The following is a 21,892-nucleotide window of genomic DNA, read 5'->3' as shown; positions in this document are numbered from 1 at the left end:
TTTGGAGTTTGGGGTTTGGGGTTTGGGGTTTGGGGTTTGGGGGTTTTGGGTTTGGGGTTTGGGGTTTGGGGTTTGGGGTTTGGGGTTTGGGATTGGGATCGGGGTTTTGGAGTTTGGGGTTTGGGGTTTGGGGTTTGGGGTTTGGGGGTTTGGGGGGGGTTTGGGGTTTGGGGTTTGGGATTGGGATCGGGGTTTGGAGTTTGGGGTTTGGGGTTTGGGGTTTGGGGTTTGGGGTTTGGGATTTGGGTTTGGGCTTTGGGGTTTGGGATTCAGGATTCGGGATTCGGGCAGGGCGGGTCTCACCGGGGTGCTGTAGGTGCCCTCGTAGACCTCTCCGAAGAATCCCTCGCCCAGGATCCGGCCCAGCGCCACGGCGTCCCGGCTGATCCCGAACGGCTGGGCTGCAACGGGAGATTCCGTGAGCGTTCCGGGGATCCACCCGGGAGATCCACCCGGGAGATCCACCCGGGAGATCCACCCGGAATGAACACCCGGGAGATCCACCCGGGAGATCCACCCAGGATAAACACCAGGGAGATCCACCAGGGAGATCCACCCGGAGTGAACACCGAAGGAGATGTCCGTGGCTACCGAGGCTCTCAGGCCGTGAGGATCCATGAGGAGCCATGGATCCTCCCATCTCCAAAATTCCCACATCATCCATGGATCCTCCCATCTCCATCCATGGAGATCCAAAATTGCCCTCTCCAAAATTTCCACAAGGATCTATGGAGCCTGCCCTCTCCATCCATGAGGATCCATGAAGATCCATGAGGATCCATGGATCCTCCCATCTCCAAAATTCCCACATGGATCCATGGATCCTCCCATCTCCATCCGTGAAGATCCATGAGGATCCATCCATTAGGATCCATGGATCCTGTCCTCTCCATCCATGACAATCCATGGATCCTGTCCTCTCCATCCATGACAATCCATGGATCCTGCCCTCTCCATCCATGACAATCCATGGATCCTGCCCTCTCCATCCATGAAGATCCATGAAGATCCATGAGGATCCATGAGGGTCCATGAGCGTCCATGAGGAGCCGTGACAATTCATCTCCATCCATGAAGATCCATGAGGATCCATGGATCCTCCCATATCCAAAATTCCCACATGGATCCTCCCATCTCCAGCCTTGAAGATCCATGGGGATCCATGAGCATCCATGGATCCTGCTCTCTCCATCCATGAAGATCCATGGATCTTCTCATCTCCAGAATTCCCACATCATCCATGGATCCTCCCATCTCCATCCATGAGGATCCATGAGGATCCATGGATCCTGCCCTCTCCAAAATTTCCACAAGGATCCATGGATCCTGCTCTCTCCATCCATGAGGATCCATGAGGATCCATGAGGATCCATGAGGATCCATGAAGATCCATGAGGATCCATGGATCCTGCTGTCTCCATCCATGAGGATCCATGAAGATCCATGAGGATCCATGAAGATCCATGAGGATCCATGGATCCTGCTCCCTCTCCATCATCCCAAGGATCCCCGGATCCCGCCCCACGCCTCATCCCAGCTCCCCCAGGACCTTCTGAGAGCCTTGGCGAGGCTGGGACGGGGTTTTGGGGATGGGCAGGAGGAACGGGGACACCTCAGCTGCGGAATTCCCGCTGGAACCACCTACCTCCAGATCTCGGCCTCGAGGACTCATCCAGGATTTCCGCGTAAATTTCGGAATCTGGAGGGGAAAAATCGGGATGCGGGAATGGGATCAGGAAGTTTGGTGGGTGTGTGTGTGTGAGGTCTTCCAGCATCTCCAGAGGGTCTGGTGCCCCCTCGGGATGCTTGGATGCCCTCTGGAGAAGAGCTGGGCGTGTCCAGCATTCCCGAATCCCGTACGGAATGTGTCCCCAGCCGGGACTCACCGCCGCTGACGCTGTGGGAAAGCGTGGAGAGCCGCTCCCCGAGATTCCTGAGGGTGGGAAGAGGGTCAGGGAGCGGGGTCGGGGATGGGGGACGGGGAACGGGGACGGGAATCCCAGGAAAAGGGACGGGATCACTCACGGGGCCGGGATCTGAGGGAGGCTGATCCTCTTCTCGGTCTGCGGGGAGGGCGGGGAAGGTCCCGTCCCATCCACATCCCACCCCATCCCAATCCCATCCCCATCCCGTCCTGTCCCAATCCCATCCCAATCCCATCCCAGTCTCATTCTCATCCCAATCCCATCCCCATCCCGTCCTGTCCCAATCCCATCCCAGTCTCGTTCTCGTCCCAATCACATCCCCATCCCAATCTCATCCCATCCTGTCCCGTCCTGTCCCATCGCATTCCAATCCCATCCCATTCCATCCCATGGATCCCATCCTGTACCATCCCACCCCATCCCATTAACTCCATCCCATTCCATCCCCTGGATCCCAGCCCATCCCATGGATCCCATCCCATGGATCCCATCCCATTCCATCCCAATCCCATTGCCCTTCCCATTCCATCTCATCTCAGTCTCATTCCCATCCCAATCTGATCCCAATCCCAATTCCATCCCATCCCATCCTGTCCCGTCCTGTCCCATCCCATCCCATGGATCCCATCCCATCCCAATCCCATTCCCCTTCCCATTCCATCTCATTGCAATCCCATTCCATCTCATCTCAGTCTCATTCCCATCCCAATCCCAATCCCAATCCCATCCCAATCCCAATCCAAATCCCAATCCCATCCACTCCACCCCATTCCAACACCATCTGTATTCCCATCCCAATCCCATCCCAATCCCATCCCAATCCCAATCCCAATCCCATCCACTCCACCCCATTCCAACACCATCTGTATTCCCATCCCAATCCCATCCCAATCCAAATCCGATTCCAAATCCCAATCCCAATCCCATCCACTCCACCCCACTGCAACACCATCTGTATTCCCATCCCATCTCATCTCATCTCATCCAACCCTATCCCATCCCATTTCACCCCATTCCATCCCATTCCATGAAAAGTCATCCTCATCCCATCCTCATCCCCATCCCATCCCATCCTCATCCCCATCCCATCCCATCCATCCCATCCATCCCATCCCATCCCATCCCATTTCCCCCACCCCATCCCCATCCCATCCCATGGATCCCATCCCATGGATCCAATCCCACCCATGGATCCCATCCATGGATCCCCCATGGATCCCCATCCCATCCCATCCCATGCCAATCCCACCCATGGATCCCATCCCATCCCATGGATCCCATCCCACCCCACCCCATCCCATGGATCCCCATCCATGGATCCCATCCCAAACCCCCATCCATGGATCCCATCCATGGATCCCATCCCAATCCCATTATCCCATTATCTCATCATCCCATTATCCTATTATCTCATCCCATCACATTATCCCAACACACTGATCCCATCCCATTGATCCCATCCAACTGATCCCATCCCATCCCATTCCATGATCCCATCCCATGATCCCATCCCACCCTACCCCATCCCATGGATCCAATTCCATCCCATCCCATTGATCCCAATCGCATCCCATCGATCCCATTATCCCATTATCCCATCCCATCCCATGGATCCATGCATCCCATCCAACTCCACGCCATCCCATGGATCCCATCCCCTGGATCCCATCTCATCCCACTATCCCATCCCATCCCATCCTATCCAACTTCATTCCGTTCCCTGCTTCCCATCCCACCCCTTGGATCCCACCCCATCCCATGGATCCCATCCCATGGATCCCATCCCACCCCACCCCATCCCATGGATCCCATCCCATCCATGGATCCCATCCCACCCCACCCCATACCATGGATCCCATCCCATGGATCCCATCCCACCCCACCCCATCCCATGGATCCCATCCCATGCATCCCATCCCACCCCACCCCATCCCATGGATCCCATCCCCTGGATCCCATCTCATCCCACTATCCCATCCCATCCTATCCAACTTCATTCCGTTCCCTGCTTCCCATCACACCCCCTTGGATCCCACCCCATACCATGGATCCCATCCCATCCCACGGATCCCATCCCACCCCACCCCATACCGCGGATCCCACCCCATCCCATGGATCCCATCCCATGGATCCCATCCCACCCCACCCCATCCCATGGATCCCATCCCACGGATCCCATCCCACCCCACCCCATCCCATGGATCCCATCCCACGGATCCCATCCCACCCCACCCCATACCATGGATCCCATCCCACGGATCCCATCCCACCCCACCCCATACCTCGGATCCCATCCCATCCCATGGATCCCATCCCATGGACCCCATCCCACCCCACCCCATCCCCTTGGATCCCATCCCATCCTGTGGATCCCATCCCACCCCACCCCATCCCCTTGGATCCCATCCCATCCCATGGATCCCATCCCATGGATCCCATCCCACCCCACCCCATACCATGGTTCCCATCCCATCCCCTTGGATCCCATCCCATCCTGTGGATCCCATCGCATGGATCCCATCCCACCCCACCCCATACAATGGATCCCACCCCATACCATGGATCCCATCCCACCCCATGGATCCCATCCCAACCCATCCCATCATCATAACCCAATCCCATTCCATTATCCCAACCCATTGATCCCAATCCATTGATCCCATTGATCCCATTGATCCCATTGATCCCATTGATCCCATCCCATAATCCCACTATCCCATTATCCCACCCCAACCCCACTATCCCACCCCTCTGGCATTCCCACCTTTCCCGGGGAGGGCGATGAGCGAGGTCTCCGTTCCCGCCTGGAGCCGGCAGTACCCGTCGATGAGGTCGGCCATGTTCTCCGCCTCGGCCAGCGACGACGTCCGGATGGACAGCGACTGGGAATGCCGGGATGGGCACGGATGGGATCGGGGTCATCAGCCCTTCTGCCCGATCCCATCCCATGGATCGGGGTCATCAGCCCTTCTCCAGGATCCCATCCCACCCATCCCATGGATCGGGGTCACCTCTTCTGCCCAATCCCATCCCATGGATCGGGGTCACCTCTTCTGCCCCATCCCATCCCATGGATCAGGGTCACCCCATCTGCTCCATCCATCCCATGGATCAGGGTCACCCCTTCTGCCCCATCCCATCCCATGGATCAGGGTCACCTCTTCTGCCCAATCCCATCCCATGGATCAGGGTCACCTCTTCTGCCCAATCCCATCCCATGGATCACGGTCACCCCTTCTGCCCCATCCCATCCCATGGATCAGGGTCACCTCTTCTGCCCGATCCCATCCCACCATCCCATGGATCAGGGTCACCCCTTCTGCCCGATCCCAGTTTTCCATAACTGCCCTTCCGAGGTTTCCAAAACACCCAGGATGGCACCCAAGACATGGGATATGGGATGTGGGATATGGGATGTGGGATATGGGATATGGGATGTGGGATATGGGATGTGGGATGCGGGATATGGGATGGGGGATGTGGGATGTGGGATGGGGGATGTGGGATGTGGGATGTGGGATATGGAAATGGGATATGGGATGTGGGATATGGGATGTGGGATATGGGATGTGGGATGTGGGATTTGGGATGTGGGATGTGGGATATGGGATGTGGGATGTGGGATATGGGATATGGGATATGGAAATGGGATATGGGATATGGGATAATGGGATGTGGGATATGGGATATGGGATAATGGGATGTGGGATGTGGGATATGGGATATGGGATGTGGGATGTGGGATGTGGGATAGGGGATAGGGGATCGGGGATAGGGGATAAGGGATATGGGGTATGCGGTATGGGATATTGGATGGGATAATGGGATAATGGGATGTGGGATGTGGGATGTGGGATATGGGATGTGGGATGTGGGATATGGGATGTGGGATGTGGGATATGCGATATGGGATATGGGGTAGGGGATATGGGATGTGGGATATGGGATGTGGGATGTGGGATGTGGGATAAGGCACAGGGAATGTGGGATGTGGGATGTGGGATGTGGGATGCGAGATGTGGGACGTGGGATATGGGATGTGGGATATGGGATGTGGGATATGGGGTATGGGATATGGGATGTGGGATAAGGCATAAGGCACAGGGAATGTGGGATGTGGCATTCCCAGGAATTCTCCCCCAGCTCCTCACCTGGGGGGTCCCACTCAGCCCCAGCTGCAGCAGGGCCTGCCCATCCTCCGTGGCGGAGCACTGGATGGATTTGATATCCCGGAATTCCGCCAGGCAGGTGGGCTGGGAAGGGGGGAATTCATTGGGAATTCCGTCCATGGGAGTGTTCACCCCCGACCCCGAGGGGGCAGTTCCCAGTTCCCAGCTGGAATTCCCACCTTGGTGTCCTTGCTGGTCACCTGGCGGATGCCCTTGGGGCCGATCACCAGGTCCACAGTGATGTTCCATCCTTGCTGCAGGCAGGATGGGGATTTGGGATGAGGGGCATTCCCAAGGGTCAGGTGCCATCCCAATCCATCGCCATAAAATCCCAGCCCCGGCCTCAGCCCATCTCCAGCTCTCTCCACACATTCCGTTGCCACCCGCCATGTATGTTCCAAGTGAGTCCCATCCCGTATCCCATCCCATGCCATATCCCATCCTGTATCCCACCCCACCCCATCCCATCCCATCCCATCCCATCCCATCCCATCCCATCCCATCCCATCCCATCCCATCCCATCTCCATAACACCCATCCCATCCCATCCCACCTAACTCCACCCCACTTTATCCCATATCCTGTATCTCACATCCCTTGTCCTATATCCCACATTTTATATCCCCTATCCCACATCCCATATCCCACATCCCACATCCCATATCCCACATCCCACATCCCATATCCCATATCCCACATCCCACATCCCACATCCCATATCCCACATCCCACATCCCACATCCCACATCCCACATCCCATATCCCACATCCCACATCCCATTATCCCATTATGCCATCTGATATCCCATATCCCACATTCCCACATTCCCCAATCCCCTATCCCGAATCCCCAATCCCCCATATCCCGTATCCCGTTTCCGGGTGGGCACTCACGACGAGCTGGCATCGGAAGCTCTCCTGGTCGATGGGGGCTAAGCTGGCCAGGGTGTGCAGGAATTTCAGGATGCACTCCTCCTCCCGCAGCAGCGCGTACTGCTGGAACGTCTGCTGGATCATCTTCCGCAGCTGCCGCGGCTGGCGGGACACCACCGGGACATCGGGGTCGGGAACAGGAACCCCGGGATTGGGTGGGATGTGGGAGTGGGGCGTTGGATATGGGAACGGCAGGATGGACACGGTGTTGGGTTTGGGGACACTGAGATGGACACAGTGTTGAATACAGGAGTGGGGCATTGGATTTGGGAACGGCAGGATGGACACAGTGTTGGGTTTGGGAACAGCAGGATGGACATGGCGTTGGATACAGGAGTGGGGCGTTGGATATGGGAACAGCAGGATGGACACGGTGTTGGGTTTGGGAACACTGGGATGGACACAGTGTTGGATACAGGAGTGGGGCGTTGGGTTTGGGAACGGCAGGATGGACATGGCGTTGGATACAGGAGTGGGGCGTTGGATATGGGAACGGCAGGATGGACACGGTGTTGGGTTTGGGAACGCTGGGATGGACACAGTGTTGGATACAGGAATGGGGCATTGGATTTGGGAACGCTGGGATGGACACAGTGTTGGGTTTGGGAACGCCGGGGTGGACACGGTGTTGGATACAGGAGTGGGGCATTGGATTTGGGAACAGCAGGATGGACACGGTGTTGGGTTTGGGAATGGCAGGATGGACACAATGTTGGGTTTGGGAACGGCAGGATGGACACGGTGTTGGATACAGGAATGGGGCATTGGGTTTGGGAACACTGGGATGGACACAGTGTTGGATACAGGAACAGGGTGTTGGATACGGGAATGGCAGGGTGGACACGGTGTTGGGTTTGGGAACACTGCAGGATGGACATGGTGTTGGATACAGGAACGGGGTGTTGGATACGGGAATGGCAGGGTGGACACGGTGTTGGGTTTGGGAATGGCAGGATGGACACGGTGTTGGATACAGGAACGAGGCATTGGATTTGGGAATGGCAGGAAGGACACGGTGTTGGGTTTGGGAATGGCAGGATGGACACAGTGTTGGGTTTGGGAACGGCAGGATGGACACGGTGTTGGGTTTGGGAACGGCAGGATGGACACAGTGTTGGATACAGGAACGGGGTGTTGGATACGGGAATGGCAGGGTGGACACGGTGTTGGGTTTGGGAACGCTGGGATGGACACAGTGTTGGATACAGGAATGGGGTGTTGGATTTGGGAACACTGGGATGGACACGCTGTTGGGTTTGGGAATGGCAGGATGGACATGGTGTTGGATACAGGAATGTGGTGTTGGATTTGGGAACGGCAGGGTGGACACGGTGTTGGGTTTGGGAACACTGAGATGGGGCCAGTTTGGGATATGGGAAGACTGGGATTGGGACAGTGTGGGATACGGGAACACCAGGATGGACATGGTGTGGGATATGGGAACACCGGGACGGGGATGGTGTGGGATATGGGAACACCGGGATGGACAGGATGGAACACAGGATGGGTGTGGATATGGGAACACCGGGACGGGGATGGTGTGGGATATGGGAACACCGGGATGGACACGGTGTGGGATACGGGAACACCGGGATGGGTGTGGGATATGGGAACACCGGGGATGGACACGGTGTGGGATATGGGAACACCGGGATGGACACGTTGGGGATATGGGAACACCGGGATGGGGACGGTGTGGGATATGGGAACACCGGGATGGACACGGTATGGGATATGGGAACACCGGGATGGGGGCGGTGTGGGATATGGGAACATCGGGATGGACACGGTGGGATATGGGAACACCGGGATGGACACGGTGTGGGATATGGGAACACCGGGATGGACACGGTGTGGGATACAGGAACACCGGGATGGACACAGTGTGGGATATGGGAACACCGGGATGGGGACTGTATGGGATATGGGAACACCGGGACGGGGACTGTATGGGATATGGGAACACCGGGATGGACACGGTGTGGGATATGGGAACACCGGGATGGGGACTGTATGGGATATGGGAACACCGGGACGGGGACTGTATGGGATATGGGAACACCAGGATGGACACGGTGTGGGATATGGAACACCGGGATGGGGCGGTGGGGATACGGAACACCGGATGGGTGTGGGATATGGGAACACCGGGATGGACACGGTGTGGGATACACAGAACACCGGATGGACACAGTGGGGATACGGAACACCGGATGGGGACTGTATGGGATACAGGAACACCGACGGGGTATGGGATACACACCGGATGGGGGGCGGTGGGGATACAACACCGGGATGGGGACGTGTGGGATATGGGAACATGGGGACGGTGTGGATACGGAATGGCGGATGGACACAGTGTGGATACGGGAACACCGGATGGACACAGTGGGGATACAGACACACCGGATGGGGGCACATACAGGAACACCGGATGGACACGGTGATATGGGAACACACATGGGGACGGTGTGGGATATGGGGAACACAGATGGACACGGACACACATGGACGCTGTGTGGGATAATGGAACACATGGACACACAGTGGGGATACACAGGAACACACATGGGGGCAGGGGACAACACATGGACACGGTGTGGGATAATGGAACACATGGGGACAGGGACATGGAACACCGATGGGGACATACACAGAACACATGGGGGCATATGGGAACACTGGGATGGACACAGGGGGACACAACACATGGGGCGGTGTGGGATACACACAGGGGACAGTGTGGGATACAACACAGACACAACACCGGGATGGGGACGGTGTGGGATATGGGAATGGGGCGTTGGATTTGGGAATGGCGGGATGGACACAGTGTCGGGTTTGGGAACACGGGGACGCACTTGGACATGGGGACGGACATGGACACACAGAGGGACACATAGGGACACACGGACACGCACGGAGACATGGACACATGGACACGCGGACACACAGACACACATGGACACACGGACACACAGGGACACGGACACACACACACAGACACACAGACACACATGGACACACATGGACACATGGACACACATGGACATGGGGACACATGGACACACAGGGACACACAGACACACAGGGACACACACATGGATACACACAAGGACAGACAGACAAACACACGGGGACACACGGACACAGAGATACACCCACATAGGTACACACAGGGACACACAGAGGGACACACAGAGACACAGACACACACAGAGGGACACACGGACACAGATGCATGCACAGACACACAGACAAAGATGGACACATGGACACACAAGGACACACAGACACACACAGGGACACACAGACACACACAGGGACACACAGAGGGACACACGGACACAGATGCATGCACAGACACACAGACAAAGATGGACACACACACACAGGGACATAGGGACACACAGACACACACAGGGACACACACACACACACAGACACACACACAGGGACACACAGGGACACACACAGGGACACACACACACACACACACACACACACAGACACACAGACACACACAGACACACACAGGGACACACAGACACACACAGGGACACACACACACACACAGACACACACAGGGACACACAGGGACACACACAGGGACACACACACACACAGACACACACAGGGACACACATACACACACAGACACACACAGGGACACACAGACACACACACAGGGACACACACACACACACACACACACACACACAGACACACAGACAAAGATGGACACATGGACACACAAGGACACACAGGGACATAGGGACACACAGACACACACAGGGACACACACACACACAGACACACACAGGGACACACAGGACACACACAGGGACACACACACACACACACACACACACACACAGACACACACACAGACACACACAGGGACACACAGACAAAGATGGACACATGGACACACAAGGACACACAGGGACATAGGGACACACAGACACACACAGACACACACAGACACACACAGACACACACAGGGACACACAGACAAAGATGGACACATGGACACACAAGGACACACAGGGACATAGACACACACAGACACACACAGGGACACACACACACACAGACACACACACAGGGACACACACACACACACAGGGACACACACACACACACACACACACAGGGACACACATACACACACAGACACACACACACAGACACACACAGGGACACACACACACACACAGACACACACAGGACACACACACACACACAGGGACACACACACACACAGACACACACAGGGACACACAGAGGGACACACACACACACAGGGACACACATGGACACACATACACACACGCACACGCGGACACACACACACAGGGTCACAGGTGTCACAGCCCCACCACACCAGGTGTCCCTCACCTTGAGGTTCTCCAGCACCTGGCTGGGGAAGAAGAGGTCCAGCCCCACCTCCTTCCTGCAGGGGGCAGAGAACCCCGGGAATGTCAGCGGGAACTCCCAGCCCAGCCAGGGGGGGCTGAGGGGAACCCGCGAGAAACGGGGCCATGAGGAGATGAGGAGGATGGGGAGGATGAGGAGGATGAGGGAGGATGAGGAGGATGAGGGAGGATGAGGAGGATGATGAAGATGAGGAGGATGATGAAGATGAGGAGGATGAGGAGAATGAGGAGGATGAGGGAGGATGAGGAGGATGAGGAGAATGAGGAGGATGAGGAGGATGAGGAGCATCAGGAGGATGAGGAGCTGCAGGAGGATGATGAAGATGAGGGAGGATGAGGAGCATCAGCAGGATAAGGAGGATGAGGAGTAGCAGGAGAATGAGGAGGAAGATGAGGAGGATGGGGAGGATGAGGAAGATGAGGAGGATGAGGAGAAGAGGTCCAGCCCCACCTCCTTCCTGCAGGGGCAGAGAACCCCGGGAATGTCAGCGGGAACTCCCAGCCCAGCCAGCAGGGGCTGAGGGGCTGCAGGGAACCCATGAGGAGATGGGGAGGATGGGGAGGATGGGGAGGATGAGGAGGATGGGGAGGATGGGGAGGATGAGGAGGATGGGGAGAATGAGGAGGATGAGGAGCATCAGGAGGATGAGGAGGATGAGGAGGATGAGGAGGATGGGGAGGATGAGGAGGATGAGGGAGGATGAGGAGGATGAGGAGAATGAGGAGGATGAGGAGCATCAGGAGGATGAGGAGATGAAGGAGGATGATGAAGATGAGGGAGGATGAGGAGCATCAGCAGGATAAGGAGGATGAGGAGTAGCAGGAGAATGAGGAGGAAGATGAGGAGGATGAGGAGGATGAGGAAGATGAGGAGGATGAGGAGAAGAGGTCCAGCCCCACCTCCTTCCTGCAGGGGCAGAGAACCCCGGGAATGTCAGCGGGAACTCCCAGCCCAGCCAGCAGGGGCTGAGGGGAACCCGCGAGAAACAGGGCCATGAGGAGGATGAGGGAGGATGGGGAGGATGAGGGAGGATGAGGAGGATGGGGAGGATGGGGAGGATGAGGAGGATGGGGAGGATGGGGAGGATGAGGAGGATGAGGGAGGATGAGGAGGATGAAGAGGATGAGGAGGATGATGAGGATGAGGAGGATGAGGAGCTGCAGGAGGATGAAGAGGATCAGGAGGATGAAGAGGATGAGGAGATGAAGGAGGATGATGAAGATGAGGAGGATGAGGAGGATGAAGAGGATGAGGAGATGAAGGAGGATGATGAAGATGAGGAGGATGAGGAGGATGAGGAGATGGAGGATGAGGAGGATGAGGAGATGAAGGAGGATGATGAAGATGAGGAGGATGAGGAGGATGAGGAGATGAAGGAGGATGAGGAGGATGAGGAGATGAAGGAGGATGAAGAGGATCAGGAGGATGAAGAGGATGAGGAGGATGAAGAGGATGAGGAGGATGAAGAGGATGAGGAGATGAAGGAGGATGATGAAGATGAGGAGGATGAGGAGGATGAGGAGGAAGATGAGGAGGATGAGGAGGATGAGGAGGAAGATGAGGAGGATGATGAGGAGGATGATGAAGATGAGGAATAGCAGGAGGATGAGGAGGATGAGGAGATGAGGAGTAGCAGGAGGATGAGGAGGAAGATAAGGAAGATGAGGAGGATGATGAAGATGAGGAGGATGAGGAGCTGCAGGAGGATGAGGAGGATGAGCAAGGATGACGAGATGAGCGCGGATGAGGAGAGAAGCAAGGATGATGAGGATGAGGAGGATGAGGAGAAGCAGGTGGAGGATAATAAAGATGAGGAAGATGATGAAGATGAGGATGAGGAGCTGCAGGAGGATGAGGAGAATGAGAGGGATGAGCAAGGATGAGGAGGATGAGGAGAATGAGGAGTAGCAGGAGGATGATGAAGATGAGGAGGATGAGAAGAATCAGGAGTAGCAGGAGAAGGATGAGGGGAATGAGGAGGATGAGGAGCTGCAGGATGATGATGAGGATGAGGAGGATGAGGAGCTGCAGGATGATGATGAAGATGAGGAGGATGGTGAGGATGAGGAGGGTGAGGAGCTGCAGGATGATGATGAAGATGAGGAGGGTGAGGAGCTGCAGGATGATGATGAAGATGAGGAGGGTGAGGAGCTGCAGGATGATGAGGAAGATGAGGAGGATGGTGAGGATGAGGAGGGTGAGGAGGGTGAGGAGCTGCAGGATGATGAAGATGAGGAGGATGGTGAGGATGAGGAGGGTGAGGAAGGCCCTCAGCAGGTCCCCAGCCCCAGGGTCGGGCGGTGGCTCCGGGCCAGACTCACTCCAGGAACTCGAAGTTGGATTTCTTGTCCAGCGCATTGTGGGGCATGTCCTTGTAGAACCTCCTGGGGACAGGGACATGGGGACACCAGCCTGTGACACAGGGCACCATGGCACCATGCGCCCCATGTCCCTCCATGTCCCCATGTCCCCGTGTCCCCGTGTCCCCGTGTCCCTCCATGTCCCTCCATGTCCCCCATGTCCCCCATGTCCCCAGGTCCCCATGTCCCCATGTCCTTGTAGAACCTTCTGGGGACAGGGACATGGGGACACCAGCCTGTGACACAGGGCACCATGGCACCATGTGCCCATGTCCCTCCATGTCCCCATGTCCCCCCATGTCCCTCCATGTCCCCCATGTCCCCCATGTCCCCATGTCCCTCCATGTCCCTCCAAGTCCCCATGTCCCCACCACGTGCCCCACCTCTCCATGTCCCCCAGGTCCTCCTGCCACCCCCCAGAAGAGCTGGAACGTCCCTCCCCATCCCCACAGGGACAGAAGGACACAGGGACAGGGGACAAGGGGACAAGGGGACACAGGGACACGGGGACACAAAGACACAAGGACACAGGCTCACAGGGGACATGGGGACAAGGGGACACAGGGGGACAGGAGGACACAGGGACACATGGGGACAAGGGGACACCAGGCCAAGGGACACATGAGGACAAGGGGACACATGGGGACACAGGGGGACAGTGGACCCAAGGGGACAAGGACACGAGGGGATATCAGGCCAGGGGACACAAGGGGACACAAGGGGACACAAGGGGACACAAGGGGATGCAGTGACAAAAAGACACAAGGGCCAGGGGACACCAGAGGACACCAGGGGACACACGGGCACAGGAGGGGACAGCAGGGGACACAGAGGGACACAGGGGGACACCAGGGGACACAAAGGGACACAAAGGGACACAGGGGACAGCGATACCTGAGCTGGAGGCAGCCCAGCTGCAGCGCCGGGGACACACGGGGACAAGGGGACAAAGTGACACAGAGACACAAGGGCAGGTGACACAGGGGGACACCAGGGGACACAGGGGACACCAGGGGACAGCAGGGGACAGCAGGGGACACAAAGGGACACAGAGGACAGTCATACCTGAGCTCGAGGCAGCCCAGCTGCAGCGCCATGCCCTCGCTGACCTTGCTGGCGTAGCTCTGCATGTACTCACTGCGGAGCTGGGGACAGCGGGGACAGTGGGGACACCCGGGGACAGTGGGGACACCCGGGGACAGTGGGGACAGCAGGGGACAGTGGGGACACTGGGGACAGTGGGGACAGTGGGGACACTGGGGACAGCGGGGACACCCAGGGGACAGTGGGGACAGCGGGGACAGTGGGGACAGCGGGGACACCCAGGGGACAGCGGGGACAGTGGGGACACTGGGGACAGCGGGGACACCCAGGGGACAGTGGGGACAGCGGGGACACCCAGGGACAGTGGGGACACCCAGGGACACCCAGGGGACAGCGGGGACAGTGGGGACACCCGGGGACAGTGGGGACACCCAGGGGACAGCGGGGACAGTGGGGACACCCGGGGACAGTGGGGACACCCGGGGACACCCAGGGGACAGTGGGGACATCGAGGACCGTGGGGACATCGAGGACAGTGGGGACATCGGGGACATCAGGGGACCCAGGGACAGGGCGTCACCGCAGGGCCAGCAGGGACACCAAGGGACAGCGAGGACACTGGGGGGACACCAGGGGACAGCTTGTCACCGTGGGGACACTGGGGATGGCAGGGCATGGTGACAGGGCATGGTGACAGGGCATGGTGACAGGGATGGTGGCAGGGGACAACAGCAGGGGCGGTGACAGGGATGGTGGCAGGGATGGTGACAGGCAATGCTGGCACTGCCCACACCCTCCTCCATCCCTGGACATCCTTGGACATCCCTGGATGTCCCTGGATGTCCCTGAACGTCCCTGGATGTCCCCGAAGATCCATGAATGTCCCTGGATGTCCCTGAACGTCCCTGGATGACCGTGGATGTCCCCAAATGTCCCTGAATGTCCCTGAATGTCCCTGGATGTCCCTGGATGGTCCTGATTGGTCCTGAATGTCCCAGGATATGTCTGGGATGTCCGTGAATGTCCCTGGATGTCCCTGGATGTCCCTGGATGTCCCTGAACATCCCTGAATGTCCCTGAATGTCCCTGAGTGTCCCTGAGTGTCCCTGGATGCCCCTGGATGTCCCTGAATGTGCCCGGATGGTCCTGGATGTCCCAGAATGTTCCTGGATGTCCCTGGACTTCCCTGAACGTCCCTGGACAGCCCTGGATGTCCCTGAATGTTCCTGAATGTCCCTGGATATTCCTGGATGTCCCCTGAGTGTCCCGAATGTCCCTGGATGTCCCTGGGTGTCCCTGGATATCCCTGAATGTCCCTGGATGTCCCTGGATGTGCCTGGATGTCCCCAAATGTCCCTGGACATCCCTGAATGTTCCTGGATGTCCCCGAATGTCCCTGGATGTCCCTGGATGTCCCTGAGTGTCCCAGGACATCCCTGGATGTCCCTGGATGTCCCCTGATGTTCCTGAACGTCCTGGATGTCCCCTGGATGTGCCTGGATGTCCCCGAATGTCCCTGGACATCCCTGGATATCCCTGGATATGTCTGGAATGTCCCTGGATGTGTCTGGATGTCCCTGAATGTCCTTGGATATTCCTGAATGTCCCTGAATGTCCCTGAACGTCCCTGGATGTCCCTGGATGTGCCTGGATGTCCCCGAATGTCCCTGGGCGTCTCTGGATGTTCCTGGATGCCCCTGGATGTCCCTGGTGGTCCCTGGAGGTCCCTGAACATGTCTGGGATGTCCCTGAACATCCCTGAATGTCCCTGAGTGTCCTTGGATGTCCCTGGATGTCCCTGGATGCCCCTGGATGTCCCTGACTGTCCCTGGATGTCCCTGAGTGTCCCTGGATGCCCCTGGATGTCCCTGAATGTCCCTGGATGTCCCTGGATGTGCCTGGATCTCCCCAAATGTCCCTGGACGTCTCTGGATGTTCCTGGATGTTCCCGAATGTCCCTGGATGTCCCTGGATGTCCCTGAGTGTCCCAGGACATCCCTGGATGTCCCTGGATGTCCCTGGATGTTCCTGAACGTCCCTGGATGTCCCTGGATGTCCCTGGATGTCCCCGAATGTCCCTGGACGTCTCTGGATGTTCCTGGATGCCCCTGGATGTCCCTGGAGGTCCCTGGAGGTCCCTGAACATATCTGGGATGTCCCTGAACATCCCTGAATGTCCCTGAGTGTCCCTGGATGTCCCTGGATGTGCCTGGATGTTTCTGGATGTGCCTGGATGTCCCTGACTGTCCCCTGGATGTCCCTGAGTGTCCCTGGGTGTCCCTGGATGTCCCCGAATGTCCCCGGATGTCCCTGGATGTCCCCGAATGTCCCTGGACGTCTCTGGATGTTCCTGGATGCCCCTGGATGTCCCTGGAGGTCCCTGGAGGTCCCTGAACATGTCTGGGATGTCCCTGAACATCCCTGAATGTCCCTGAGTGTCCCTGGATGTCCCTGGATGTGCCTGGATGTTTCTGGATGTCCCTGGATGTCCCTGACTGTCCCCTGGGTGTCCCTGAGTGTCCCTGGGTGTCCCTGAACGTCCCTGGATGACCGTGGATGTCCCCAAATGTCCCTGAACGTCCCTGAATGTCCCTGGATGTCCCTGGATGGTCCTGATTGGTCCTGAATGTCCCAGGATATGTCTGGGATGTCCCTGAATGTCCCTGGATGTGCCTGGATGTCCCCGAATGTCCCTGGACATCCCTGGATGTCCCTGAGTGTCCCAGGACATCCCTGGATGTCCCTGGATGTCCCTGGATGTTCCTGAACGTCCCTGGATGTCCCTGGATGTCCCTGGATGTCCCCGAATGTCCCTGGACGTCTCTGGATGTCCCTGGAGGTCCCTGGAGGTCCCTGGAGGTCCCTGAACATGTCTGGGATGTCCCTGGATGTCCCTGAGTGTCCCTGGATGTCCCTGGATGTCCCTGAACGTCCCTGGATGTCCCTGGATATGTCTGGAATGTCCCTAGATGTCCCTGAATGTCCCTGGATGTCCCTGACTGTCCCTGGATGTCCCTGAGTGTCCCTGGATGTCCCTGGATGTTCCTGGATGTCCCTGGATGTCCCTGGATGTCCCTGAATGTCCTTGAATCTCCCTGGACATCCCTGGATGTCCCTGAATGTCCCTGGACATCCCTGCTGACCATTCCCATCACCAGGACGCTGTCACCACCGCCACCCCAAGGCACCAAAACCTCGGGAATTTCGGGAATTTTGGGAATCCCTGGAATTCCGGGAATCCCGGGGGCCCCCGGAGCAGCCCTGACCTGCTGGTAGAAGTAGAGCAGCGTGGTCCGGTCCTCCTGGAAGCTCTCCATGAAATCCTCGGGCAGGTACCGGATCTGCAGGTCGTACCTGGGACACCAAAACCCCTCGGTGATGCCACCACAATGGGGACAACGGGGACAACAGGGACAATGGGGACAATGGGGACAACGGGGACAACAGGGACAACGGGGACAATGGGGACAATGGGGACAGAGGTGACAATGGGGACAATGGGGACAACGGGGACAATGGGGACAATGGGGACAATGGGGACAACAGGGACAACAGGGACAACGGGGACAATGGGGACAATGGGGACAGAGGTGACAATGGGGACAATGGGAACAATGGGGACAATAGGGACAAAGGGGACAATGGGGACAAAGGGGACAATGGGGACAATGGGGACAATGGGGACAAATGGGACAAAGGGGACAAAGGGGACAATGGGGACAAAGGGGACAAAGGGGACAATGAAGGGGACAGAGGTGACACAGGGGACAAAGGGGACAATGAAGGGGACAATGGGGACAATGGGGACAGAGGGGACAATGGGGACAATGGGGACAAAGGGGACAAAGGGAACAATGAAGGGGACAATGAAGGGGACAGAGGGGACAATGAAGAGGACAATGAACGGGTCAAAGGGGACAATGAAGGGGACAACGAAGGGGACAGAGGTGACACAGAGGACAGAGGGGACAATGAAGGGGACAAAGGGGACAATGAAGAAGACAATGAAGGGGACAAAGGTGACACAGGGGACAATGAAGGGGACAAAGGGGACAGAGGTGACACAGGGGACAATGAAGGGGACAGAGGTGACACAGGGGACAATGAAGGGGACAACGAAGGGGACAGAGGTGACACAGGGGACAGAGGTGACACAGGGGACAGCTCTGCGTCCCCCCGCGCGTGTCCCACCTCCACTCGGCCTCGCGGTGCAGGCACTCGTAGCGGCGCTGCGCCTGGCCCACGGTGAGCCGCGGGTGCAGCCAGTGCGCCTCGTCCGACTTGACGTGCTTGAGGCGCAGCCCGTAGCAGCGGACAGGCGGACGTCCGGCCCGATCGCGGCAGCTCAGCAGGATGGGCGGATCACCTCCTGGGGATGGGGGTGGGGGGAAAGAACAGGGATCGGGTGAGGGGGGATCCTGGGGGATCAACTCATGGGGGGAAAAAACCCCCAAGGATCTGGTGAGGGAAAAAACCCTCAGGGATCTGGTGAGCAGGGATTCAGTGGGATCAACTCATGGGGGAAGAAAAAACAAGAGGGATCAACTGCTGGGGGCGCAGGGGATCTTTGAGGGGGGATCCTGTGGGATCAACTGCTGGGGAGGGGGAAAAAACAGGGATCTGGTGAGCAGGGATTCAGTGGGATCGGCTCCAGGAAAAAAAACCCCACAAGGATCTGGTGAGGGTGGGGGGAAACCTCAGGGATCTGGTGAGCAGGGATTCCGTGGGATCAACTCCAGGTAGGGAAACACCCCCAAGGATCTGTCGAGGGGGGATCCTGTGGGATCAGCTGCTGGGGAAACCCCCAAAGGATCTGGTGAGGGTGAAAAAAACTCAGGGATCTGGTGAGCAGGGATTCCACGGGATCAACTGCTAGGGAGGGGGAGAAAACACGGATCTGGTGAGGGGGGATCCCGTGGGATCAGCTGCTGGGGGGGAAAAACCCCCAAGGATCTGGAGAGTGGGGATTCCATGGGATCAGCTCCTGGGGGGAAAACCAGGGATCTGGTGAGGGGTGATCCCAATGGATCAACTGCTGGTGAGGGGGGAAAAAAACCAGGGATCTGGTGAGCAGGGATTCAGCGGGATCAACTCCAGGGGAAAGAAAAACCCAAGGATCTGGTGAGGGGGGGAAAACCTCAGGGATCTGGTGAGCAGGGATTCCATGGGATCAACTCCGGAGGGAAAAAAAACCCACACAAAAAACCCAGGGATCTGTTGAGGGGGGGGGATCCTGTGGGATCAACTGCTGGTGGGGAAACCCCCAAGGATCTGGTGAGGGGAAAACCCCCCTCAGGGATCTGGGGAGCAGGGATTCCATGGGATCAACTCCTGGGCAAAAACCCCCCAGGGATCTGGTGAGGGGAGATCAAAAAAAGAGGAAATCAACTCCTGGGGGGGGGAAAACCCCAACCAGGGATCTGGCGAGCAGGGATTCCGTGGGATCAACTCGTGGGGGAAGAAAGAAATGGAGATGTGGTGAGCGGGGATTCCATGGAATCACCCACGGGAGGGGAAAAAAAAAAACAGAAGAGAGAGATCAGCTCCTGGGGAAAAAAGAAATCCCGCAGGGATCTGGTGAGGGGGGGGATCCCGTGGGATCACAGAACGGTTTGGGTGGGAAAGGAGGTGAAATCACGTCCTGGTCCAGCCCCACCATGCCGGGGCTATCCAAGGATTCTCTGGGAATCTCAGCCCAGCCTGGAATTCCTTCCCAAGACCCCAAAATCCCAAAATCCCAAAATCCCGACCCTCTGGCCATGGCGGGAGCCATTCCCTGCCCTGCCATTCCAGGCCCTTTGCCCAAATCCCTCTCCAGCTCTCCCAGCCTGGCGTTGGATCCAGCCCCATCCCAATTCCTCCTTGAGAAGGAATTTCGGGATCCAGGGGCTTCCCTGGGAATTGGAGACTCCAGGAAGGGTCTCCCTTCCCTTTTCCATCCCCAAATTCCATAAAAATCCCTCGGGATGGATCCTGACTGTCCTCGATCCCAGAATTCCGGAATGGTTTGGGATGGGATCCATGGACCTTCAATCCCACGATTCCAGGGACACTTCCCACCATCCCAGGGTGATCAAAATCCACCCTTGGACACTGCCAGGGATCCAGGGATTCTCTGGGAATCCCAGCCCAGCCAGGAATCCCTTCCCAAGATCCCACCATCCCAAGCTCCCCTTTCCCACTGGAAGCCATTCCCTGCCTCCTGCCCCTCCAGCCCTTGCCCAAATCCCAGCTCTCCTGGAGCCCCTTGGGGATCGGGAAGCGGCTCCAAGGATTCCCTGGATCCTCGGGTGCTCCTCAACCCCGCGGGTGACATGGCTGGAAGGGGCCGGATCCAACCAATCCCAGCCCTGAATTCCCAATCCCAGCCCCGAATTCCCAATTTCTGCTCTGAATTCTCAATCTCAGCCCCAAATTCCCAATCCCAGCCCTGAATTCCCACTCCCAGTCCTGAATTCCAAATCCCAGCCCTGAAATCTCAATCCCAGCCCCCAATTCCCATTTTATGCCCTCCGAATTCCCAATTTCTGCCACGAATTCCCAATCCCAGCCCCAAATTCCCAATCCCAGCCCTGAATTCCCAATCCCAGCCCCGAATTCCCAATCCCAGCCCCAAATTCTCAATCCCAGCCCCAAATTCTCAATCCCAGCCCCAAATTCCCAATTTCTGCTCCAAATTCTCAATCTCAACCTTGAATTCCTAACCCCAGCCCTAAATTCCCAATCCCAACCCCAAATTAACAATCCCAGCCCCGAATTCCCAATCCCAGCCCTGAATTCCCAATTTCTACCCCGAATTCCCAATCTCTGCCACAAATTCCCATTCCCAGCCCCAAATTCCCAATCCCAGCCCTGAATTCCCAAACCCAGACCCAAATTCCCAATCCCAATCCCGAATTCCCAATTTCTACCTGGAATTCCCAATCTCAGCCCCAAATTCCCAGTCCCTGCTCCGAATTCCCACTCCCAGCCCTGTATTCAAAATCCCAGCCCTGAAATCTCAATTCCAGTCCCAAACTCC

At 57.2% G+C, this 21,892-nt stretch overlaps 1 protein-coding gene across 1 annotated transcript; it reads right to left on the bottom strand.

Moving 5' to 3' along the window:
* Positions 1-4,663: 4,663 nt before the first annotated feature.
* Positions 4,664-20,530, bottom strand: PTK2B (protein tyrosine kinase 2 beta). The gene is given in 11 exon segments (XM_030944801.1): positions 4,664-4,807; positions 6,077-6,178; positions 6,274-6,348; positions 6,989-7,129; positions 11,429-11,483; positions 13,789-13,851; positions 14,893-14,972; positions 18,138-18,225; positions 19,063-19,183; positions 19,186-19,215; positions 20,476-20,530. Coding segments are annotated over 11 exon segments (954 nt in total).
* Between the last annotated feature and the right edge of the window lie 1,362 nt (positions 20,531-21,892).

Source organism: Camarhynchus parvulus, chromosome 3 (assembly GCF_901933205.1).
Source record: "Camarhynchus parvulus chromosome 3, STF_HiC, whole genome shotgun sequence".
Taxonomy (NCBI): Eukaryota; Metazoa; Chordata; class Aves; order Passeriformes; family Thraupidae; genus Camarhynchus; species Camarhynchus parvulus.
This window is presented reverse-complemented; position numbering and strand designations above follow the sequence as displayed.